Below are 26268 nucleotides of genomic sequence, written 5' to 3'. Positions count from 1 at the left end.
AGGAACGACTAAAGTGAAGTGAATGACTTCTCTGGAATCCAGGATATGACTCAGGGAAAGGAAGCGGACTGCCTATACTGAATCTACCAAGAGCACTTCGGACACTACTACACAACGCAAGATAACTTACTTTCACTCCTATGTTGTGCAAGGCTGTCATAGAAGACACTACTGCCCATGACACAGATATACAGGTGAACCTCAAAAAATTTGAACATTGTGCAAAAGTCCATTTACTTCAGTAATGCAAGTTAAAAGGAATTGCATTAGTGCAGCTTAAAATTTGAATTTTGTTAAAAGGTTCAATATTCTGGGCTTAGTGTCACATTCTAGTCAGTTAATTAATCCATATCCCCTGAGCAAAGGGGACCTCAAAATTGTGACTTTGGGGTTTCATAAGCTGTAAGCCATCTCGCTTTGCATGTAATGAGTCTATCTCCTATGTTAGGCTGCTTTCACACTAGCGTTCGCTGGTCCGCTCGTGAGCTCCGTTTGAAGGAGCTCACGAGCGGACCCGAACGCAGCCGTCCAGCCCTGATGCAGTCTGAATGGAGGCGGATCCGCTCAGACTGCATCAGTCTGGCGGCGTTCAGCCTCCGCTCCGCTCGCCTCCGCACGGACAGGCGGACAGCTGAACGCTGCTTGCAGCGTTCGGGTGTCCGCCTGGCCGTTCGGAGGCGTGCGGATCCGTCCAGACTTTCAATGTAAGTCAATGGGGACGGATCCGTTTGAAGATGCCACAATGTGGCTCAATCTTCAAGCGGATCCGTCCCCCATTGACTTTACATTGAAAGTCTGGACGGATCCGTACTAGGCTATTTTCACACTTAGCTGTTCTATGCTAAAAATAATGCAGACGGATCCGTTCTGAACGGAGCCTCCGTCTGCATTCTGGTGCATTCCTTTTCGTTCAGTTTTGTCCCCATTGACAATGAATGGGGACAAACCTGAAGCGTTTTCCCCCCCTATTGAGACCCTATAAAGGATCTCAATAGCGGTAAGGGAAAGCGTAAGCATGAAAGTAGCCTAAATTCATCACCTATTTTGTGAACCTGACAAATCCGCCATAGCACTGCTGCAGTTCTGAGGGCTCTCTCCCTCCTCCATTATCTTGTGTTATGAACAGCAGCAGGAGGTTGTGCATGGACAGGTGTGTGTCAAGAGAGAGGAGGAAATGAAGAGGCAGATCACACTGTATATAGGGATGTAGAATGCAGGGGTAGACAGCAGCATTCTGGACACACAGATCCAGCATGTATTACTAGGAGAGATACATCTACATTACATGAGAAAAGTCTGAAATAGATAAAGTTGCAATCAGAACATTAGGTGGTCTGAAAATGAACGACTGAACAAAGATTGCAAACTGCAACCTAGTGTAACTTCTCTGTCTCTTTAAACGGGTTGTCTCATCTCAGACATTGGTGACACATTGCTAGGATGTGCCACAAATGTCAGATAGGTGCAGGACAGGATCCTATCTCCAGAATGGAAGGAGTGCACACCGTGCAAGCGCAGCAACCCTCCATTCACTAATACGGGGGTTCAAAAAAAAAAAATATAAAAATAAATAGACAAGTGCTGGCTTGGCAATTTCCAGCAGTCCCACAGAGGTGAATGTAAAGGCAGCAGAGGTGGGACTCCTACCTATCTGACATTGGTGGCATATCCTAGCGATATGCCACCAATACACGAGATGACAACCCTTTTAAAGCATAGGAAAGTATTCAGTGGCCTGCTAAACAGTCAGTCTTAGGTCTCATGCACACAAAACGTGCTGTGTTTTGTGGTCCGCAAAACACGGATGCCCTTGTGCCTTCCGCAACGGGCGGCCCATTATAGAAATACTAATTCTTGTCTGCAAAACGGACAAGAATAGGACATGAGCTATAGTTTTTGCAGGGCCACGAAAGGGAGCAACGGGGTGCTGTCCGCATCTTTTGCAGCCCCACTGAAGTAAATGGGTCCGCATCCAAGGCGCAAAAAATGCGGATTGGATGTGGAACCAAACCACGTTTGTGTGAATGCACCCTTTTCAATTTTCCCCCTCAAAATACACTGTATCCTAGCCTCACATTTTTCATGCCATTTCTCAGATTGCTTAGCCAGTTTTCCGCAGCTAACCAATGTTGTTCCTTTAAGACATTAAAGGGCATAATAAAAGACAATGTGCATCTGCCGCATACAGAGAATCAAGCCAGCCATAGCTGCATGACCCATTTTTGGAATACACTTACTTGCCAGTGCATGTCCTCCATTCTCCTCTCCATTGGCTGCATTTTCACCATTCTTCGTAGATGCTTGCTGGTTATTCGCTGTCGCAGCAGCCGCCGCGGCGGCTGCAGCAGCTGCCGCAGCTTGCTGTTGTGCAAGTTTGTCTCTATATGCTTGCTGCCTTGTCTGTACAACATCAGGCATAACCGCGTCAATCAGAGAGAGAGATTCAATTGGCCTGCCATCAAAGAGTGTGCCATCCTGAAGAAGAGAGGAACAGTTATAAGGAGTCGAAAAATATTACACACTGTTTAATTCAACCAAAATAAAATTTTTGTAAGATCCTCTTTTGGCCAGAACTACGCGCTAGCTCGCATTAATAAGTCGTAGCGTTTCTAAAAGGCTGGAAAGTAAAGTTTCTATTTTAAAAATGCTGGTTTAGGCCTCCTGCACATGACAGTATGTATTTTAGGGTCCGCAAAAAATACAGATGACATCTGTGTGCATTCCCTATTTTGCAGAACAGAACAGCTGTCCCCTAATAGAACAGACAATAATAGGCCATTTTTTTTTTTGCGGAACGAAAAAAACGGAAACAAAGTGAATGGTTCCGCATATGGTCCACACAAAAAAAATCAATTAAATAAAAAAAACTAAAAAAAAGAAACGGACACGGAAAGAAAAAACGTGTGTGTGCAAGAGGCCTTATAAGCATTCAGTTCCTGTGCCTCTGGTAGCTGATCAGATGAAGCCAGGAAATCCCATTTCCAAGAAATTTACTGAATCACAGATTCCAGGAAGCGATCAATGACTCCCAAGTCAGATGATCACTGAAGCCCTGGCTGCCTCTTGATCCCAGCTGCAATGTGTCCGTTTATCTATTTCAACAGCTAAATCCATCTTGTAAAATTAATGGGGTTCTCCAGGACTTAAAGGGGTTTTGCAGCGATTTATATTGATGACCCATCTTCAGGGTAGGTCATCAATATCAGATTGGTGGGGTATGGCACCCGTCACCTCTGCCTATAGGCAGTTTGAAGAGGAGGCGGCGCTCCATGTGCGCACTACTTTCTCTTCATTACACTGCAGTTCACTTAAAAGGATTACACTTGTAATAACACTGGGCCACCGCTTCACAGTCAGCGACGCAAAGTGCAAAGACCAGGAAGCAGCGGTTGCAAGGAGCTCCACCTTCTCGCAAAAGAGCTGATAAGCAGGGGCCCCGGGTGAGAGCCCCCCACCATCAGAGATTGATGAATTATCCTGAGGATAGGTCACCAATATAAATCTCTGCACAACCCCTTTAAACACGAATGACCATTCATTGTTCAGAAAGGCACAGTGGTTCACCCAATTCAAGTGCCGAATGGTGGGTGTCATGTTCAAAACACTGACCGTCTATTTTAAGGATCGTTATTAATGACTAAACGGGTTAGGAAAGATTTATGTATACATCAATCATTGCATAAGGTCTTAAGCGCACGACTGACTTTATTGCGGTCCGCAAAACACAGATCTGCAAAATATGGACACCCTCCGTGTATCCACACTTTTCTCACTCCCATTACTATAATTGACTATTCTTGTCTGCAATACAGGTCCCAGTTGTGCACCAATTAAAAAAGGTATCGCAAAATACTCAAAAGTGAAAGGACACAAAAGCATCAACTGAAATTATATTCAGACGAGGATTTAAAGGGGCTTTCCGGGAATTTCACACTGATGTCCTATCCTCAGGTCATCAGTATCTGATAAACGGGGGTCCGACACCTTGAACCCCCACCAATCGGCTGTTTGAGAAGGCACGGGTGCTCCTGTGAGTGCCGTGACCTTCTCCGTGCTTAACAAACCCAGCACCGTACATTGTATAGCTGCTGTGCTAGGTTTTGCAGCTCAGCTTAAATGGGGCTGAGCACGATACCAATCACAGTCGCAAACAGCTGATCAGCAGGGATTCCAGGTGTCGGACCCTCACCGATCAAATACTGATGACCTATTCTCAGGATAGGTCATCAGTATCAATATCCCAGAAAACCCCTTTAAAGGGGGTTGTTCCATGAAAAATATTCTACAGTTTTCAAACCAGCACATGGATCTGAATAATTTTGTCATTACACGTAATTAAAAATTTAGCATAACCACCAAGTTACTCAATAAAATGTATCTGTATAGCGCCAATTTTTTTTTTCTTATTTCTTTGACCTGCTCACTGAGAAGACCGCACATGCTCAGTTTCCTCCTGAGCTCTGATAGGGAGAGCTGAGACACGCCCCCTGAACTGCAGCAGAAAAGACACTCCCCTTGAGCACCATCTTAATATAAATCTAGCAGAGCAATGAATGGGGAGACCTCCGGATCCATGTGAGGTACAGGGTTTTGTTAGAAAGAGGTTGTCCTGTACCATATGAGGTCTGATTTTCATTTTTTACATTAGTCATGGGACAACCCCTTTAAAGAAAGCTTACCTCATTAATGCTAACTTCTGCTTCCACATACTGCAGTCCTTTCTGAATAATAGAGATTAAAGCAGCAGGTGGCACCAGGGCACCGTTGATATTGGACTGGCTGATATGGCTTTCTATACCAAATGTAAAAGCGGAATGGGAGAATCCTATAAACAATGTAGACATAAATATTTATTAGCAAAAACACACTATAGACATGAATCATTCCTTGGCTCATGATCCAACCTGCAATGACAGCAGCGGTTCTCACTTTATTTATACTTCAGGCATCATATAATTATGGCTCTGTTCACACTACAGACATGGCTTCTGTCAACCTTGACTGATTCCACTGACAATAGGGTCTGTCGAATTGACCGCACTCAATCGATCCAGGATTGCGCCTACCCTCCTGCCACCAATGTGATCCCGCTGATAAAGGTCTAATTCAGACCGAAACGTCCGGGGAATACAATGTGGCTAATACATTTTGTCTACTCCTGGATATGAATAACACTGTATGGAATAATAAGTAATGTGAACACCACTTCCCTTTTGACTGGAGTGCCGTGGATGTTCCTACTCTCAAAATACTTTTCTCTCACGAGCACCAAGACCACCACATTGGAGTGGAGATCACATTACAGAATTGTCAGCACTGCAGACTGTATTCATCAAATAGTCTAACTGCATATTAATATTTCCAAAGCGTGAGGCTTCTATTGGTACAGAAGTATTTACGTAGTATCTGACATACTTGTTATATGGAAGAACTGAAAACTAATCAAGAATGAATTGACAAGGTTTCACATCTGCAACATCTCTTCAGTTTTTCTTAATTCTGTTCTGGGAAGACCAAAACAAGTGCAGCCATGCCAGTGTTTTCAGTTTTGTAATGGACTCCGTGATGCAGATGTGAACCTAGCCTTACCAAGTTCCTGCAGTAATCCTAATTAGGGCTCATGCACACAAGCATACTGACTCAGTGCTCGTATAGTGGACTATCCATTTACAGTCCGCAATATGGAAGCACTTCCGTGGGCTTTCGCTTCGGTGCCACCGCACCGCAAAAATAAAGAACATGTTCTATCTTTGGCTGTAACTTGCAGACTCCAAACCTATTCAAGTCAAAGGGTTCGCATCCGAAAACAGAGTGCACACGGCCGATGACACTGCATTGCATTATTTTTGCATATATTCGGACATTGAATATAGTCTTACAGTTCCCAGACGTGTTTCGGGGAGTACTTTCCCCTTCAGTGGCTGAAGGGGAAAGTACTCCCCGAAACACATCTGGGAACTGCAAGACTATATTCAATGTCCGAATATATGCAAAAATAAGTCTGAAGCGCTTCAGCATATTGAAAAAAATCGGATACATAAAAATCGAATATTGACAAGAATTTGAATTTTCCCGTGAGTTGTGAGGAGAGTCACGTGAACCGCCAACAACAAACATAGTGTGAGACGCCGAGGCACAGCGTGAGAGGCCAAGATCGCACAACATTGCACCATAGGGTGTAACTCCATGCTGAAAACACGACTTTGTGAAAACACGGAACATATGTGGAGTGACTTTGTGGTTCACATACCTTTCTATAGTCGGGTACATCCATGCGTGTTTTTATGGTTCTATCCTTTTGTTTTTAGTGTGTAATATTTTAGCTGCACCAATCAGCTGTTTTATACATAGTTTTTAATACCATAATAAATCTACGTGTATCCATGGGAGTCACCTATGGTTGACTGCCAATCCATCCATTATTCATTTATTGATCCTCAGGATAGGTCATCAATATAAGCACCCTCACCTATCAGCTGTTTAAAAAGGCTGTGGCCCTCTGTGAGCACTTAGTCCTCTTCCTAGGTAAGTGACGCCACCGTATATAGGTCATGTGGTCTAGAGGCAAGCTCAGTCGCATTCAAGTGAATGGGCCTGAGCTGCAATACCAAGCACAACTGCTATCCAATAAATGGCGCTGTGCTTGGTGAGCAGGTCACAGCACTCAAAGTTCCGGTGAGCACCTGCAGCTTCATTAAACAACCGATTGGCGGTGGTGCTGGGAATCAGATACCCTCCTGAGGAGGAGGCCATCAATATGAAAATCCCAGATAACCCTTTTAAGTGTGAAGGGTCAGCTTTTAACTGCAAAATGCGAGAGTTCACAAACTTGCATTCACTAAAACACTATTAGATCTAGCCAATGCAGTAAAATAGGAGCTCAATGAGATCGTATGCAAAAGGGTCAAATCCATATCTAAATTTTTATGGACAACAGTTACTCACCCGATTCTTGCAAGTATCTGTATACCAGGAAATTGACCTCATCACTGCTTATACTCATCTTTATGCCCACTTAAACCATGAGGTCACAGCAAACTGCAGTTACTTCCTAAGAGCAGAAGAAAGGCAAATAGTATTTTCAGTACAAGTTTTACTTGGGACTGCACAGAATAAAATGAACAGAGGCAATGCTATAATCCAGGCATGCTCAACCTGCAGCCCTCCAGCTGTTGCAAAACTACAACTCCCAGCATGCCCGAACAGCCTACAGCTATCAGTCTACAGCAGGGCATTGTGGGAGTTGTAGTTTTACAACAGCTGGAGGGCCATAGGTTGAGCATGCCTGAAATCAAACAAATTAGGCTTTATTCTCACATGTGTTAGTGTATCTGTTGGGCTCCCTTTTTTATGTTAAAACATATTTTGAAAGGATTTTCAGCGATTCTTTTTAATGTCAATATCTATATAACAAAATCCTAAAATCCTGCAATTTTCATACTGGCCTAAGGTATCACTTCTTGGTCTGTACAGTTCACTTTACTGTAGTTATCCGCTTATCTATACATTCTACTCCTGTCAGTAATGATAAGACAGGATCCACCATTCACAATAGGTGAGCGTATCTACTCTCTCACACAGGTCACAGAGCATGCCTAGAAAACTGTACCATAGAAGTCAATGAAGTCCCCTCCAGATCACTGTAAAGTCATTTTCTAAACGCTGTTACAAACGGCACAGACAAGATGGCAGCCCCTATAATCATGTTCAGGAAACAAACAAAAAATATATAAAAAATCTGTAATCACAAAATAAAAAAACACTAGGGAAAAAAAAAATAAGTGTGTGTTGCTATCTGGATCTGACTGGCAGAAAAAAGGAATCCTGTGACACATTCCCTTTAAGGATCAGAATAGAAGGTTGGACAAAGAGCAAAAAAAATAAAAATATAGCAATTTAGGCTACTTTCACACTCGCGTTTGGTGCGGATCCGTCATGGATCTGCACAGACGCTTCCGTTCAGATAAAACAACCGCATGCATCTGTTCAGAATGGATCAGTTTGTATTATCTGTAACATAGCCATGACGGACACTAAAACGCTGCAAGCAGGTGTCCGCCTCCAAGCGCAACGGAGCCAAACTGATGCATTCTGAGCGGATCCTTTTCAATTCAGAATACATTAGGGCAAAACTGATCTGTTTTGGACCGCTTGTGACAGCCCTGAACGGATCTCACAAACCGAAACCAAAACGCCAGTGTGAAAGTAGCCTAAAAAGTAATCTACCTGAACCTTCTGACAGATAACCATAATGAACCTTGGAGAAACACAGCTATGATTCCCATGTGACGAAAGCCTTACAGACAGTACCAACATCTTTTTTCTCCTCCCCATGAACGGGTGACCACTTCAGTAATGGTCTAATCTCTCAATGTCAGCAGCATGCCCCAAAAACATCCAATGAACTCAACCTGATCTCTGCTTTTAGGTCTCATGCACACTGATATTTTTCAGAACACCTACCCAATCCTTTCTATGGGGTCATGCACACATCCATATATTTTTTGTGGATTTGTGTGGCCTTTCCACAAATTATAATACAAAATATCCTATTCTGGACAGGCTTTTCTATTGATGGGAGTCGGAAAAATAAGGGACCGCACCATTGGGGGGGCAATACCCCAACGATAGCCCCCCAGTGTGATGTTTACCCTTATTTCCCATGTTACTGGCTATATTAAACATATCCCTGAAGTCTTCCCTCCATCCACTGGGTCTCATAATAGGCTGACATGTCCTTTTCGGTAGAGATCTCTTCCCAGCAGTCAGCTCATTATCACAGGCAGAATGACCATGACGGAACCTCCTGACGGAAATGTGAAGAAAGCCTTAACTGTGAATAGAGGATCCATCGACTCACCAGAGAAAACAGGTAATATCCCAATCCTCAAATAACAATGGATGTAGAAAGTAAATGAGAGCTACCTGGAAAACACAAAGAAAAAGCTTTATACAACTTAAAAAGTTTGCAATATACAAAGTATTTACTGCCATATGTCCCATAAAAGAATGGTCTCGCTAGTGCCAACTTCTGGAAGTGGCTCCCTACAAGTCAATGTCCAACCTTTTAACAATCCTTGTAACATGACCAGGAAAGTAATCAAACCAATTACCCAGTGTTGGAGTGTTTGCCCCTCATCAGTACGGAGCAGGACGCCATCTCGCAGAGTGGGACTCCTTGGATGGAGCTTAGGGGAAGTACTGGCTCTTCTTAAAGGGGTTATCCAACCCCTATAATGCCCCCACAAAACTCCCAGGTGCGACATACAGGTTATACTTACCCCGCGTCGCTTCTGATGCCTGCACGTCCTGCCGCTGTACCTCCCCGTCAGGCAAATCAAAACATCCAGAGACGGGGCAGGGGGGGGGTTGAGCCTCGTTCCCATCACGGCCTGCTATTGGCTGCCCCCTCCCCTAGATGTTTTGAGCCAAGTGACTGGGATATGCAGTGGCGGCCATGCAGGGGATCAGGCGCGACGTGGGTGTCGTGAAGCAGGGCAAGTATGCTCTAGGGGAGTGGGCTGGGCATTTTGGGGGACATTATAGGCGTTAGATAACACCTTTCAAGAAACCAGCTGTGTATGGAAACTTAGGGCCCACATACGCATTAGCCGAACCTGACCAGAACAGCAGGTTCAGCCGACAGTCTAAAGCAGGGGTCAGCAACCTTTGGAACTCCAGCTGTTGTGAAACTACAACTCCCAACATGATCACTTGCTAAGCTGTTCTTGTAAGTCCGACAGAAGTGAAAAGAGGATTCCGGGAGTTGTAGTTTCAGAACAGCTGGAGCGCCGGAGGTTGCGGACCCCTAGAGTAACGTGCATGCAGTGTTCCTGATTCTGGGGCGAGAAGGATCAGGCAAACTGCATATTACCACTTGATTCATTTGCTCTCACAAGACATAAGTCGCCACCAGATAGATATGTCCGGCAGTTGTTCACTGTTCTCTCCCCATTGACAACACATACATTCGCCTGAACTGGAGGTGTACGAGGAGTCAGGAGACAGCTCTCAACCAATTGTTTGGCCGACTAACACTGAATGGGTATGGGAAGCTTTATGGGAAAAGGTATATCCCGGAAAAAGCAGCATCTCGCTGGTGCCATCTTTTGTAAGTGGCTCCCTAGGAGTCAATGTACTCAGTATTATTGCAGAAATAGCTGTGGGGTCTTCTGTGCGAGCGGTCCGGCAGTTGACGTTACAGCTCTGTCCAACCGATTAATCAGTAAAGTGGCAGCATTTTACCAGCATACATATACAGGTCCTTCTAAAAAAAAATTAGCATATTGTGATAAAGTTCATTATTTTCTGTAATGTACTGATAAACATTAGACTTTCATATATTTTAGATTCATTACACACAACTGAAGTAGTTCAAGCCTTTTATTGTTTTAATATTGATGATTTTGGCATACAGCTCATGAAAACCCCAAATTCCTATCTAAAAAATTAGCATATCATGAAAAGGTTCTCTAAACGAGCTATTAACCTAATCATCTGAATCAACTAACTCTATACACCTGCAAAAGATTCCTGAGGCTTTTAAAAACTCCCAGCCTGGTTCATTACTCAAAACCGCAATCATGGGTAAGACTGCCGACCTGACTGCTGTCCAGAAGGCCATCATTGACACCCTCAAACAAGAGGGTAAGACACAGAAAGAAATTTTTGAACGAATAGGCTGTTCCCAGAGTGCTGTATCAAGGCACCTCAGTGGGAAGTCTGTGGGAAGGAAAAAGTGTGGCAGAAAACGCTGCACAACGAGAAGAGGTGACCGGACCCTGAGGAAGATTGTGGAGAAGGACCGATTCCAGACCTTGGGGGACCTGCGGAAGCAGTGGACTGAGTCTGGAGTAGGAACATCCAGAGCCACCGTGTACAGGCGTGTGCAGGAAATGGCTACAGGTGCCGCATTCCCCAGGTCAAGACACTTTTGAACCAGAAACAGCGGCAGAAGCGCCTGACCTGGGCTACAGAGAAGCAGCACTGGACTGTTGCTCAGTGGTCCAAAGTACTTTTTTTCGGATGAAAGCAAATTTTGCATGTCATTCGGAAATCAAGGTGCCAGAGTCTGGAGGAAGACTGGGGAGAGGGAAATGCCAAAATGCCTGAAGTCCAGTGTCAAGTACCCACAGTCAGTGATGGTCTGGGGTGCCATGTCAGCTGCTGGTGTTGGTCCACTGTGTTTTATCAAGGGCAGGGTCAATGCAGCTAGCTATCAGGAGATTTTGGAGCACTTCATGCTTCCATCTGCTGAAAAGCTTCATGGAGATGAAGATTTCATTTTTCAGCACGACCTGGCACCTGCTCACAGTGCCAAAACCACTGGTAAATGGTTTACTGACCATGGTATTACTGTGCTCAATTGGCCTGCCAACTCTCCTGACCTGAACCCCATAGAGAATCTGTGGGATATTGGGAAGAGAAAGTTGAGAGACGCAAGACCCAACACTCTGGATGAGCTTAAGGCAGCTATCGAAGCATCCTGGGCCTCCATAACACCTCAGCAGTGCCACAGGCTGATTGCCTCCATGCCACACCGCATTGAAGCAGTCATTTCTGCAAAAGGATTCCCGACCAAGTATTGAGCGCATAACTGAACATCATTATTTGAAGGTTGACTTTTTTTGTATTAAAAACACTTTTCTTTTATTGGTCGGACTAATCATGCTAATTTTTTTAGATAGGAAATTTGGGTTTTCATGAGCTGTATGCCAAAATCATCAATATTAAAGCAATAAAAGGCTTGAACTACTTCAGTTGTGTGTAATGAATCTAAAATATATGAAAGTCTAATGTTTATCAGTACATTACAGAAAATAATGAACTTTATCACAATATGCTAATTTTTTTAGAAGGACCTGTAGTAGTTTTATTTAAAGGGTTTCTGTCACCAGAAACCCTTTAAATAAAACTACTATATGTATGTTGGTAAAATGCTGCCACTTTACTGATTGAATCGGTTGGACAGAGCTGTAACGTCAACTGCCGGACCGCTCGCACAGAAGACCCCACAGCTATTTCTGCAATAATACCGAGTACATTGACTCCTAGGGAGCCACTTACAGAAGATGGCACCAGCGAGATGCTGCTTTTTCCGGGATATACCTTTTCCCATAAAGCTTCCCTGGCTTTATTGGGAAAACTGGCTGACATTAGCGATGTGCTAATGTCAGCAGACCCTAACTCTCCTAATTTTAAAGCTTATGCATGCCCCCGTTACTGCACAATTTAACTTTGATATGCTAATTAGCCTCTAGGAGTGGGGGCATTGCTCCTGCTCCTAGAGGCTCAGTTCGCCCTCAAGTCACGCCCTTCAGTCCTTAATTGACAGGGCCAGCGTTAGTCGTCTCCTGCCAGCAACTGTGTGCTGGATAAATCTTACGCCTGTGCAGTCCCAGCACACAGGGCCGGCAGGAGGAGACAAACGCTGCCTGGCCCTGTCAATCAAGGACGGCAGGGCACAACTTGAGGAGGGCGAACGGAGACCCTAGGAGCAGGAGCAACCACCCCCGCTCCTAGAGGCCAATTAGCATATCAATAGTTAAAAGTGTGCAGTAACAGGGGCATGCATAAGCTTAAAATTAGGAGAGTTAGGGTCTGCTGACATTAGCACATTGCTAATGTCAGCCAGTTTAATAGGGTTAATTCTGGTGACAGAAACCCTTTAAGGTATAATACACCATTACAGGTAATGATCAGAGCATATTAAGCAGATTTGCCATTTACACAGTCGAGTCACATTATGACGGCTTCCTACTTTCGTCGTCAGCAGCACTTAGCTCATGAAGAAAGTCACGTGTCGCGGCTTGGTTGGTATATAAGGTATGTGATAGGCTATCTGCGAACATATTCCTCATTACTGCCATGAAAAGAGGGGTTTATCAGAGTTGCAAAAGGGATGATTATTGGCTTTCAGTATTTCCAAAACTGCTCGGTTTGTGTTCACTCGCTACTGTGGTGAAAGTACTGTGAGTGGAGAGCTGGCACCATTGTGTATAACAGACATGGAAACTGTGGAGCACCATGTGCCATTGACGTGGGAGGTGAACATCAGCTATGAAGGTGCAGACCGATACGCTATAGTTGAAGCAGCTCGCCAACAAAACGAAACAGGGGGCTACCAGACTTTCAGCAAACCCTACTACGTATGGGGCTCTGAAGCAAACGGATGGTCTTTGCACCTCTGCTTAACAAGGCTGCATTGGCAGAAAACGCTTACCGTACATTTTTGCAGCAGTATCAAAATTGGACCACCGCTGATTAGCAAAGGCTTTTCTTCTGTGACGAGTCACGTTTTCTGCCTCATCGAACAAGTGGACGTTGGAATGTCAGGCAAGAAATATCAGAGAACATCCAGGAACACAAGCTGGTGGTGGCAGTGTTATGGTCTGTGGCATTCTCTGGACCCCACTCATCCATGTGGAAGGCACGCTCAACAGACTAGGATGAATCTATCTCTTGCACATCACGTACATCCGTCTTCCAGCAAGACAATCTTACATGTCACATGGCTAGAAAAATTCGACATTGGTTTGAAGAACATGTCCAAGGCTTCCAAGTACTACCCTGGCCCCTAATTCCCTAGACTTGAACACCATTGAGCGTCTGTCTGACCACCTCGATCGCCAGGTTTGCTCTGTGGATCTTCAACTACGCACCCTCCAGCAGCTGTGAGAAGCACTGCAGTCAGCATGGCTTCAGATACCTGTGACAACCTACCAGGACCTTATTGAGTCACGCTCAGCTCGTCTTGCTGCTGTCTGTGCCATACATGGCAGTTACTCTGGATATCAGCTGGTGATCATAATAATGTGACTCAACTATGCACATGCTGTTGGGAAGAGGGGGAGGGGGGAGAAAATTGCGCCACCCGGTGTTCAATGTGTATTTAGCAATCTACACATCCACCTACTGAGCTGTGTGCTGCTGGTCACCAAGCTCAGTCACTGTCCCCACAACCAGGCATCTACACAGTGATCCAGTGTTCTGTACAGAGCAGCTAACTGACCTAGCTTTCTGCAGGGAAGAGGTCTATTCTCCTGTGTTCGCTGCAGAGGAGACCTTTCTGTTGGCTACACTGCGATGATACGAGGATCTCCAGTGATGACCGAATGCATGATGAGCAGCACTCAGCTCTGCTGATGGAAATGCAGACTGCAATACACTGAACACCATGTGGGGCCACAATATCCTGATGACTATAATAGGGGTCCCATCAGGCTTCTGTAAGTCTGCCACACTGTGCATGCAGCGGTAGATATTTCTTTCAGAATCCGCAGTAGAGCTGCAAAACTGAGCCTCCAGAGCTGATGTCATCCGGTCAACTTTTACTGCCAGGTGCTGCTTCTGCAGTTGTCTGCTTCACAACCCCTCCCCCTCTGCTGTGAGTGACAGCCGTAACATACAACCAGAAGGCCACTACAGCTGCCCTAGAGGGGAGGGGCTGTGAAGCAGAGAGCATTTCACAGTGAAGAACCACCTGCTGGAGCACAACCTAGCAGAATTACACTTCCTATTCACACTACTCCTGTGCCCCACCATGTACTCTCTCCAGCCCCACCTTGTGCTGTCAGCAGGTTTGCAAGGTCCAAATTCATGCATAGCAGAACAGCCTTGTCACACTAGGTTTCTGGTAGTGATTTTCAATACACAAAGATTGCCATTGATTTGTCTGAAAATGTTAACCATGTGACATTTTAGTCAGACGAGGCCTGTGGCGGATTTCTGGTACTTGTGCACCTCCTTGCCTCTTTACAGCGTTATTTGCCTCCATTTGCCCCATTCAGCACTTCAGGATGAACTCACTAAGCTAACATGCTTTAAACATCTCAGCCGAGGAGGAAGATTTACCAATACAGCAGTCCTTACATTTAATTCATGGTGCCAATTTAGTCTGACTAGATTTAAATCATACGCTTGATGTGGATACAAATAGAGACGGTGTCTAAAGGTTGTCTCCAAGTACTGAAGCAATTGCCATGACAACCATGCAAGCCTCCAGTTCTGCATTCATGCTTCATATACTACTCCAGAACCGAAGGAGATCATACAGGAACTGCAGCAACCTCTGGAAAGGAGTCAAACATTTACTAAAAACACAATCACACAGGAAACAGGCCCTGGACCGATGGCCACCTCCAACCCAGATACATACCTCCAGAGGAGACACTCTAAACAGAACCAGAATACCATCATGGTACCCAAGTGCTTTCCCACCACGACATTTATGGCGTATCTGATAATTGCGGGTGTCCCCACTGGGACCCATTCCTATCAAGAATGAAGAGCAGGCAGCACATGCGCAGCTTTCTCCATTCACTCCAGTTTTCTGAAGTCCCACATCAGTGAACAGAGAGGACACCACTCACAAACAGCATTGCTCTTCATTCATTGCGTCCCTGAAACCGGAATGGGTCCCAGTGGTGGCACCCACACTTATCAGATATTTATGGCATAGGATCTAGCATAAGTATCCAGATGGGCCAACCCTTTAAATGGGTTTCACCAGGGTTATACAAATGCAGCACTAACACTATAAGGGCTCATGCACATGACCATTGGATGTTTTGCAGCCAGCAAATTGTTGATCCGCAAAACATTGATACTGGCTGTGTGCGTTCATTCCGCAAGAACAGAATGGCCAGCCCCTATTAAAATACGGACACGTAACACGGACAATAATGGGGCATATTTTTTTGCAGAACGGCCATGTGGACATACAGACATGGAAAGCACAAGTTGTGCACCTCCCACAGAATAATTGCAAGGATGAGCATTTAACTAACCTCCTGTACACACAGCAGAAAATGTCTACAACGAAACCCGCACATAACCTGGCATGTGGTGCGGTATTAAAGCGGGAGCTTGTCAAGTTATGTGCCACGAACTCTGCAGCAGAATCGCCATGTCCTCCCAACAGCTAAGTGTCTGCTGCCATTGTAAGGAACCTAGACAAGCTCAAACGAGCTGACCCCATAGTTTGTTACAGTGTCTCAGTATAGATGAAAGGTTATCCAAGAGAGGGGGGAGAACACAACCAGGGATCACGCATCCACATGCTATGTATATAGGTATGGGTTCTGGGCATAATTCATTGTATAAGACGCAATAATCTATATACGAGCCAAATAGTATACGTTTTAATCAAAATGCATAAACCCACTTACCATGTCAAGTTGGCCTCTTTAGTGGGTACCTACTTCTAATTTGACACAGCACCACGTGGCCAGCGCAACAAAGCACCCACAGGACACATGACCCAGTAGTCCAACAGCACCCCTGCTGTCAAGCTTACCCCCCGTGGCACTGGGCTCCACGAACCAACAGGCACAGCCTTGCAACAGCAGCCACGCAGTACTGCACCATGTGAATAGATGGTTCTGAGACCACATGGAAAGGTGAGCTTTTGACATCTGCTCACGTGGTGCAATACTGAGTGGTTGCTGTGGGACTGTGCCTGTGGGTTGGTGGGGCCCAATGCCAAGGGGGCTTGGGGTACAACCACATGGTCAGGTTTCTGCATGCAGTTTTGGAAACCAAGACCATAAATAATAAAAAATAAATAAATGACCTTATACCTTTTATGATCCACTCCTGATTTTGACTTCCAAAACTGCATGCACAAACCTGACTGTGTGGTTGTACCATGACAGCAGTGCCAAATTATAATTAGGGACTCTCTCAAGGGCGGGCTTGTAAATTTTGATCCAAGTGTCCTTGTATAGATATTCAATTGATTATTCTGGGAAGCAACAGATCACTGCATGTCATGTGGAGGTGCAATCCATCTTTTCCTTTTGGAATTTTATACGTAAAAAAAAGTATTTACTAGCATGATTCTCCCCCCCCATTTCCTAGCCAATAGCAGGCCGCGATAGGAACTTGCCTCCCTAGCATCATCCGCAACGCCATGGAGGCTCGTCCCTGTCGCAGCACGCCCCCCCCCCCCCCACACGACGGGGAGATGCAGCAGCGGCCGTACGTGCATCAGAAGCAACATGGGTGCCAGGCACGTATAACCAGTGTGAGGGGGTCTAGGCATTTTAGGGGATCAGATAACCTCGTTAATGTACTTTGACACGGGCAGATTAAAGGAGTATTCCGGTTGTCATCCTTTATCCACAGGATAGGGGAACTACTACTAGATTAGTAGGGTCCAACCTCTGGGACCCTTACTGATCAGGAAAACAGGGGCCACGTATCCCTCAGAGAACACTGAAATGAATGCAGCAGCGGGTCAGGCAAGCAAACTGATGCTCCATTCATCTCTATGGATGTTAGGGATATAGCAGAGTGCTGTACCAGGCTGTTGCAGGAACTCCCGTAGAGATGAAGGCTCATACTACCGCTCTGCTCATCTTGGGGTATGCGGTACCTGTTTGCAGAGGCAGGACTCTCACAGATCTAAAAGGTCTAAATTGGAACAGCCCTGTAATTGCCTGCAAGGAGTGGGGATCAATGATATATGAAGTCAATGCGTGCTTATTACTATTTTCACTTGGCAATCATCGGGACGAGTCTGCGCAAAAGATCGCTCTTGCGTTCATCTAAACTCTGCCTCAGACAATGTTTTCTGCCTCAATAAAAGATGTAGAGACAAACAGCGCAAGTTTACACTGCGCAATGAGCGGTTTGTGTAAAAGGCCTGTACCCTGCAGATCGGTCCTTTCACATTGACAGGGGAGCACAAGGTGAAGAGAGGAGATTCCCATTGCCATTCGGCTCTGTGAACATTTGCGTCCGAGGCTTCTGTCACGCAAATTTCACCTGATGCGATGCATCTGCATGAGTCACACCATGACGGAGGTCAACACACCCCATAATTAGAGTCCAATAGGCAGATCTGTTACAAATGGAAGCCACGGTGCAGAACTGCAAATATGAACAAAGGAAGGACAGTGAGAAGAAACTACCAATAAACTACTATTTTAGACACACTGAGGGAGACAGGCCCCAATGGGGGATGGCTCAAAGATTATGGTCTCTCATATGGGGGGGGGGGGTTCTTGCATGATACAAACATGGAGAGATTATGGGACTTCCATAGTCTACTGTACTTCTATCCTGTGCGGCGTTATACGCTGTTAATTAACAGCCACGCTGCCTTCACAGAAAGGTTCCTGTGTTCCTAGAATCGGTTCACTGACCAGCTGGCATTCTCCCCGCAGCATGCAAATGTGTACACAAGGACTACGGCGGGGAAGCTCATGCTGTACCACGATACAATCACCAGCTCTGACTCAGGTAACGTATAAAAAGAATTTATGTGCCAATATAGTAAAAACCAGAGCTACTGCGACAATAAAACATAAATAAATTATAGTCTCTAATATTGTGAAGGAGTGCAGAGACGCCAAGCTAAATGTGTGTGAAAATACAAAAATAGGCAAGGTGGATATCCAACCCCTATAATGCCCAGGGCCCTCACACAGGATGTACCTTGATTCCTGGCACCCGTGTCACTTCTGATGCCCGACGGGGAGAAGCAGGGTGCTGGGGAGCAAGGTAAGTACAACCTGTGTGAAGGGCCCAGGCATTAGAGAGGACATTATAGGGTTTGGATAACCCCTTTAAGTGGCAACAAACAATATGCTGTGGTATCTGGAGTCTCTTCACTGGCCTTTTGCACAGTTATGTCCATTTTACTTTTGTTTAAACCTCTCCAGGTCCAGAAAGATTACAATGACTTACCGGTAATTGGTTTTTCCTCTAGCCTCCAAAGCGGCACGGAATCACGAGGATACCCCACCTTCCCTAGGGACAAGAAACAACGTGGAGATCTTTAAATAACCCCCTCCCCTTACCTGCTCCAGTAAATAACCGAGAAACTCTGAAATGGATGCAACATAATGCTATTGATTTATTTTTCAATTAACAAAACAAAATACCCGAATACGGCATTCAAATTACTACATAAATGTGGGCGGGGGCAATTTCCCGCGTAGCTGCGGAGGCTAGAGGAAAAAACAAACCGGTAAGTCATTGTAATCTTTGAATCCATGCCGCCGTGGAAGCGTTTGAATAGGAGAAATAACAAATTAAATATTTAGGATGGGACCACTGTAGATAGCACTCTGCGAGAAAACGATAAGTCCCTATTTTTTTTTAAACACATTAATTCATAATGTCGAAAAAAAAGAAGGCGAAGACATGGTGGCTGCCTGGCATGTTTGTTCCAGAGAGACGACCGCCTACTCTGCCCAGGAAGCTGCGACTGATCCAGTTGAATGAGCTTATAGTCCCTTTGGAGGAATGACATTTTTGAAGTTGTAGCAAAAAAGGATTGCCGATCTGATCCATCTTTCGATGGTTGTCTTGCTTGCCGCTTGTCCTCTATTTGGCCCAGCAAACTGAATAAAGAGTCTGTCTATCGTCCTGAAAGTGTCTGTTGCTTTAAGGTAAGCTAACACACATCTGCGAACGCCTCTCTTCCAGACAACCTGCTGGAGAACGGAATGATGGAAACAAAACTTCTTGCAGACAGTGAAACTTTGAGACAACCGCCTCCGAAAGACATTTATTCCTTAACAATTCCTGCTCAGGTTCCAAGCTGCCAGACATAGTTGTGCCAACTTGGGGTGCAAGACTGGACCCTGATAAAGAAGGTCTGGAAGAGGCGGCAGAATCCAATAATCCCCTGCTGACATGTTCAATAGTAGGGGAAACCAAGATCTTTTTGGCCAATATGGAGCGACTAGGATTAGTTTGGACTTCTACTTGTAACACTTTTGACAGAATTTTAGATATTAGGGCAAACGGGGGAAATGCATACAGGCTCTCGTTCGGCCAAGGATGGGAGAGTGAGCCCATGAACAAAGGGCGATCTTTGTAGGATAGGGAACAAAATTTCTCAGGTTGTTTGATCTGCTGGGTCACAAACAGGTCTAGGTGTGGTATCGACCACCACTTTTTATCTGAAGAAAAACCTGTCTATTTAAACTCCATTCTTCTTTCAAGTTATCTCTGCTTAGAAAATCTGTGATCCTGTTGTCTTTTTCCTTTATATGGACTGCCATAATAGACTGTATATTCCTTTCTGCCCATTGGAAGATTTTTCTTGATACCTTTGCTAAGGATGCACTTTTTGTTCAGGTAGGTGACCGTAGTTATTTTGTCCGATTGGATTTTTATATTTCTTCCTTTTACTTCCAAATGAAGAGCTTTCAGAGCTTCCCACACTGCTGATAACTCCCTTAGATTTGAGGATAGGCTTAGATTTTGACACCACGTCTCCTGTACTACAGACAGGTCTGAATGAGCCCCCCCAACCGGATCTGCTGGCATCTGTTATAGTTATAGGGTCTATTTGTCGCCATGATACTCTGTCGCATAGATTTCTTTTGTCTAGCCACCATATTAAGAAGTCTTACCTGCTGAGGGACTCTCACTTTCTTTTCTAACTAGAATAGGCTTTTGTCCCAGTTTTTTTTTTTTTTTAACATGAACGCTTGTAGGACCCGAGAGAGTGTGCTTGTGCCCATCTTACTGCAGGGATTTAAGATGACATAAGGCCCAGCACCTTCATCACTACCCGAATAGCCACTCTTCTGCTCTGAAACAGAACATTCCTGGTTGATTTTTGATAGCTTTTCTACTGGTAGGAAAGTCTTCATAAGATGCAAGTCCAACAACATGCCAAGAAAAACCTTCGGGATGAAGAGCTGATTTTTCTAGATTTACAATCCAGCCTAGGTCTTTTAGATCCTGCTGTACTATGTTCAAGTGATTCTTCAATTTTTCTTTTCAATCTGCGGCAATGAGGAAATCATCCAGATAAGGGATAACAAGTATCCCTTTCTGATGTAGACTTGCTACTACCTCTGACATTATCTTTGAGAAGACTCTGGGGGCTGACGTTAGGCCAAAGGGAAGGACCAGGAATTTAAAATTAGTTATGGAACACCTTTTTCCCCCAACTGAACCACAAACCTTAGATATTTGTGATGACCGCTGCATATTGGGATATGATAATATGCATCGGTCAGATGCAAGGTTGCCATATAAACGTCTTTCCCCGAGAAGATTTATTGTAGATTTTATTGCTTCCATTTTGAAACGCTTGTACTGGACCTGACGATTTAGACCTTTTAAATTTATAATGGCTCTGTGAGAGCCATTTGGTTTTCTCACTAGGAAAATTAGGGAATAAAAGCTAGTCTCTTCTTCTCCAGGTGGAATAGGAACGATTGTTTTTTTCTGAAGCAGAATCAGTTGATTTATGAGTACTGACATCTTTTTTTTTTTAGCTCCTTTGGTAATGCAAAAAACATCTTGAGGAGGGGAGGAAAAATCCATTTTTAGACCTGACAATATTACATCTAATACCCCGGGGATTTGGAGATTTTTTTTTCCCAGGATGTAAAAAAAAATTTTTTTAGCCTTCCTCCTACTGCACTCGTCATTGATTGCTAGTTTTTTTTTTTTTTTTGAGGAAATTGCTGGGTTAAAGAGAAAACCTCTACTTGTCTGCTATCTTCCTGGAAAAAAAATCTTTTTTTCCTGGTCCTGCCTGCCCCTTGCGGAAGAGACAAAATTTCGTCTTTGCCGAAAATGTTTGGGTTCTGACGGAAAAACTTTTTTCCTATTTGCAGCTTTTTCAAGGATATCATTGCGTACGGGCCCGAATACTGTCTCCTTCACAGAGGATACCGCATAATCTGTTTTTAGAGGCTGAATCCCCTGACCATGACCTCAGCCACACTGCTCTTCTAGTGGCATTAGAGAGGGCTGCAGATCTGGCCGCCAATTTTACAGCATCTACAGGGGCATCTGCCAGAAAATCTGCTGCCCGTTTAAACATGGGTAAGGAAGCAATAATATTTTCTCTTGGGGTACCTGCCACTAAATGCTCCGGAAAACGGATACTTCTTTTTAAAAATCCTGGAGACACCAGGCTTTTTCTCTAGGTCAGTCTATTCTTCATTAATATGTCTGATAATATTAGAATGCAGGGGGAAAAATGTATAAATCCCGCCCATCAGTGCCGGTGACTTCACCGGGGTTCCTGGGAGCCCCATGGAGAGCCCCGGTACGTCATCGAAACTCCAAAAAATGCCTTTGCCCTGCGCAATTTAGCGCAGGGCAAATGAGAGCATAGGAGCATGAACTGCTCTGATGCACATGTCAGGGGGGCTGCCGGGGTGAAAATGGAGGGCTGTCCGGGTTCAGCTCTGAACCCGGACAACCCCTTTAAGAAAAAATGCCACCAGGTGACTAGTGTGTTCATATATGAAAGTGAATGGGATGTTGCTGGTTAGGTCTGGTTGTAATGTACCAGCGGGGGCACTAGCTGGCATGTATGTGTAGTGAAGGAAGGTGGCACCATCCTGTGGAGGAGACCGGTGCTCAGGCTGAGATCCATGGTGTCTGGACCTATGCACTCTGCTTGCAAGTCACAGGCTGCTAAGCTGGTCTTCTAGAGATGACAAGCAAGATGGCAACCTGTGTGTATGATAAGTACAGCCTTGCATGTGGTACTCTTCACTCAGCGTTTTCCATGCTAACTAAAATTCCCCACTGGAATAGAACGTGCTGTCCTTAGTGCCCTATTGTTTCTGGTCAGTAGTTGTAGAGATGCCCAGTATTATGGTGTACCAGCTAGATGTCCCCTGAGGGCAGCAGAATCTAGTGACCCTGCACCTCAATCCAAATCTCTGTTGGCAGCATATAAGGCCAGACAACCACCAGTGAGCGCGTGTCCGTGACAGGTCCCGTGCTGACCTCCCCTGCTCTCACAGGATCGCACAGTATTAGGGTACAGTCACACCACTGGATTTATGGGTCCATTAATTGCGGAACAGGTGCAGACCCATTCATTTTAATGGGGCCACAAAAGATGCGGACAGCACACCGTGTGCTGTCCACATCCATAGTTCCGTTACATGGCCCTGCCAGAAATATAGAGCATGTCCTATTCTTGTTCACAATTGCAGACAAGAATAGGCATTTCTATCACAGGACTGACGTGTGCGTTCCGCACAATGCAGAACGGACACAGCCTGTATCCCTGTTCACCGCCCAGTTTTGGTCTTGTGAATGTACCGGTATACTGATGGCACTGGGGGAAACTGATGCACTCTGGCTGATCACACAGGGGGGAACGAAGGGTGTTGGGGACTGATGGCAGGGGGTCTGATGAGTTTTTATAGATGAAAACAGTCTATTAATTCATTTTTTCTTATTAGAGTACTCGATTAATTGTAAAAATAAATCGATAGGGCTGCAGTAAACGATTATTTTAGAAACCGTATTCTAATTGGAGGGCTTGTGCAATTTTTTTTTTATATCCGACAACCATCTAAGGCTACTTTCACATTAGCGTTTTAATACAACAGCATGCGTCCATTATGAATAGATCAGGTTGTATTAGTTCTTCTATAGCAATAACGGATCTATCATGAACACCATTGAAAGTTAATCGGGGACAGATACGGTTTCTATTGTATCACGTTGTGTGTCAGGACGGATCCGTTTGGCTCCACTTTGTCAGGCGGAACGCAAAATGCTGCAGGCAGGTGTCGTCTCCAGAGCGGAATGGTGACTGATCGGAGGCAAACTGATGCATTCTTTTCCATTCCGAAAGCATTAGGGCAAAACTGATCCGTTTTGGACCACGTCTGAGAGCCCTGAACGGATCTCGCATACGGAAAGCCAAAACGCTAGTGTGAAAGTAGCCCAAGACAGATTTTGGAAGAAAAACAAGCGAATTATCAGTTCAGGAGGCAGGGGGAGAAGTGGCTCATGAATAAAGACATTTTTCGATAATTAGTTTTTTGTTTTTTCCGCTTGCACTATTGATTTATGTAAAGTATGTTGAAAGTACAGCGCCTACTTTACGATCGAGGACACATCTGCTAACTAGTGAGACAAAACAACCAAGAAAAATTAAAGGGAACTGAACTACTAAAATGTATGGACACCCAAAGTGAAACATTTTCCAATGTCACTCTCTCAACTGCAGTAAGCCAGCAAACGAAATGAATAATCTAGAACACTGCCATACTGTTTTAAGAACTATGGAGCCCTATGGATGCAGTACAATACAGAGCATGGGCTGTCTGATGGTTTACTTGAGGGTGGTGGGGGGTGATCCCACGGTATAAAGTTGAAGAATCCTACATTTTGTAAGCAGTTTTCCCTTTCACCGATCCCGACATTGTGAACTAAGTATACAGACATGGAGAGCGGCGCCCGGGGATCTCACTGCACTTACTATTATCCCCGGGCGCCCTCCATTCTCCTGCTATGCCCTCCGGTATCTTCAGTCACTAAGTTATAGTAAACTGAGATTTTGGTCACCAAGTTATAGTAGGCGGAGTCTGCCCTTGTTCTGCTGTAGCGCTGGCCAATCGCAGCGCAGAGCTCACCGCCTGGGAGGTTATTTTACTTAGTTCACAATGTCAGGATCGGTGAAAGGTCTACGGTTTTCTATCTCAGGTTAAAAAAACTGAAGACTTGCCTAAATGCTGGATCCGGCATTTTTTTTTTCCATAGGAATGTATTAGGCCCCTTTCACACGGGCGAGTTTTCCGTGCGGGTGCGATGCGTGCGGTGAACGCACTGCACCCGCACTGAATCCTGACCCATTCATTTCTATGGGACAGTGCACAAGAGCGGTGATTTTCACGCATCACTTGTGCGTTGCGTGAAAATCGCAGCATGCTCCTCTTTGTGCGTTTTTCACGTAACGCAGGCCCTATAGAAATGAATGGGGTTGCGTGAAAATCGCATGCATCCGCAAGCAAGTGCGGATGCGGTGCGATTTTCACGCATGGGTTCTAGGTGACAGTCTATTCACTGTATTATTTTCCCTTATAACATGGTTATAAGGGAAAATAATAGCATTCTGACTACAGAATGCATAGTATAATAGTGCTGGAAGGGTTAAAAATAATAAAAAAGTTAACTCACCTTCTCCTCTTGTTAGCGTAGATGCCGGTCTGTTCTTTAGCTGTGGCTAAAGGACCTTTGATGACGTCAGATCACATGCTCCATCACCACGGTGATGGACCATGTGATTGGAGCATGTGATCTGACGTCACCTCAGGTCATTCAGTCCACAGCTAAAGAACAGACCGGGATCTACGCTAACAAGAGGAGAAGGTGAGTTAACTTTTTTATTATTTTTAACCCTTCCAGCACTATTATACTATGCATTCTGTAGTCAGAATGCTATTATTTTCCCTTATAACCATGTTATAAGGGAAAATAATACAATCTACAGAACATGGGTACCAAACATGCGCGACTTTTCTCACGCGAGTGCAAAACGCATGACAATGTTTTGCACTCGCGCGGAAAAATCGTGCATTTTCCCGCAACGCACCCGCCTCTTATCCGGGCAAAAAACATGACGCCCGTGTGAAAGAGGCCTTAGTGCCGGATCCGGGATTCAAAATACCGGAATGCCGGATCAGTCTTTCTGGATGACACCGGAAAGACGGATCCGGCATTTCAATGCATTTTTTTGACTGATCAGGATTCTGATCAGTTGGCATACATTTTGCCGGATCGGGCAGGCAGTTCCTGCGACGTTTTCTGTTCCAGATCCAGCGTGCTCTTCCTGCACCCATTGCTCCCTAGTCTTCTGCCGGCTCCTCACTGCACTGTGACATGACATCGTACAGGTCAGGTCATAGTGAGCGCTTACACGGTGCAATGTCAGGTCACAGCGCTGGAAGAGGAATACCAGGGAGCGGTGAGTAATGTGTATTAGTGAGCGCTTCCATAATGGTAAACTAGTATTGAAGCACTGACCATTTCCCCTAATTTTTTTTTTTGGGGGGGGGGGGGGAATGCATCTTATGGTTTCGAAAATACAGTAATTTATTTGACAAGCATCCCATCACAAAAAAAAAAAAAAACCTTGAACAAAACGCTTATATTGAGTGATGTGTTCCCGAAAGTGAATATGCTGTATCCACCTCAGTAATGTGTAAGTCAGAGTCAAACCGCGAGTTACTGAGAAGCCATTGCAGTTTCAGAAGTAGCCAGCTCACCACATCAGGGTTCCCTCCACCGAAGCAGCTCTGAGGTGGACACAAATGCTGTTCAACAGAAACAGCAGATGGCGCTATACTAACATTATTCCTTACATTGTTGAGGATGAGGTCTGTATAGTAGATCGGATAAGGGACATCTGATGTGCTATGTCAGGCTTAGTGAAGCAAGGACAGGCAGGAGCACTGCAGGTGACTGCGCTCCGCTGCTAGGTCTGGCTTAGCAGTACGAGGTCCGGCAATAGCTGCAGTGTGCTGACCACAGCAC

General features: G+C 45.0%; 1 protein-coding gene across 5 annotated transcripts in view; it reads right to left on the bottom strand.

Annotated features, from left to right (window-relative positions):
- TBL1XR1 (TBL1X receptor 1) overlaps positions 1-26268 on the bottom strand; it is a 106754-nt gene that overhangs the window by 21116 nt on the left and 59370 nt on the right. For 4 of the 5 annotated variants that reach the window (XM_044291985.1, XM_044291990.1, XM_044291987.1 and 1 more), the window contains 4 exons: positions 8861-8925; positions 6946-7051; positions 4680-4825; positions 2238-2475 (listed from right to left, as the gene is read on the bottom strand). In XM_044291985.1, the coding sequence (XP_044147920.1) occupies positions 2238-2475; positions 4680-4825; positions 6946-7003 (442 nt within the window). In that variant the 5' untranslated portion in view covers positions 7004-7051; positions 8861-8925. Of the gene's footprint in view, positions 1-2237; positions 2476-4679; positions 4826-6945; positions 7052-8860; positions 8926-18693; positions 18747-26268 lie in introns of those variants that run through there. The other variant, XM_044291988.1, reaches the window with a different exon arrangement.

Source organism: Bufo gargarizans, chromosome 4, assembly GCF_014858855.1.
Source record: "Bufo gargarizans isolate SCDJY-AF-19 chromosome 4, ASM1485885v1, whole genome shotgun sequence".
In the NCBI taxonomy this organism is placed as follows: Eukaryota; Metazoa; Chordata; class Amphibia; order Anura; family Bufonidae; genus Bufo; species Bufo gargarizans.
The sequence above is the reverse complement of the archived record's forward strand: the minus strand, read 5'-3'. Positions and strand labels throughout refer to the sequence as shown.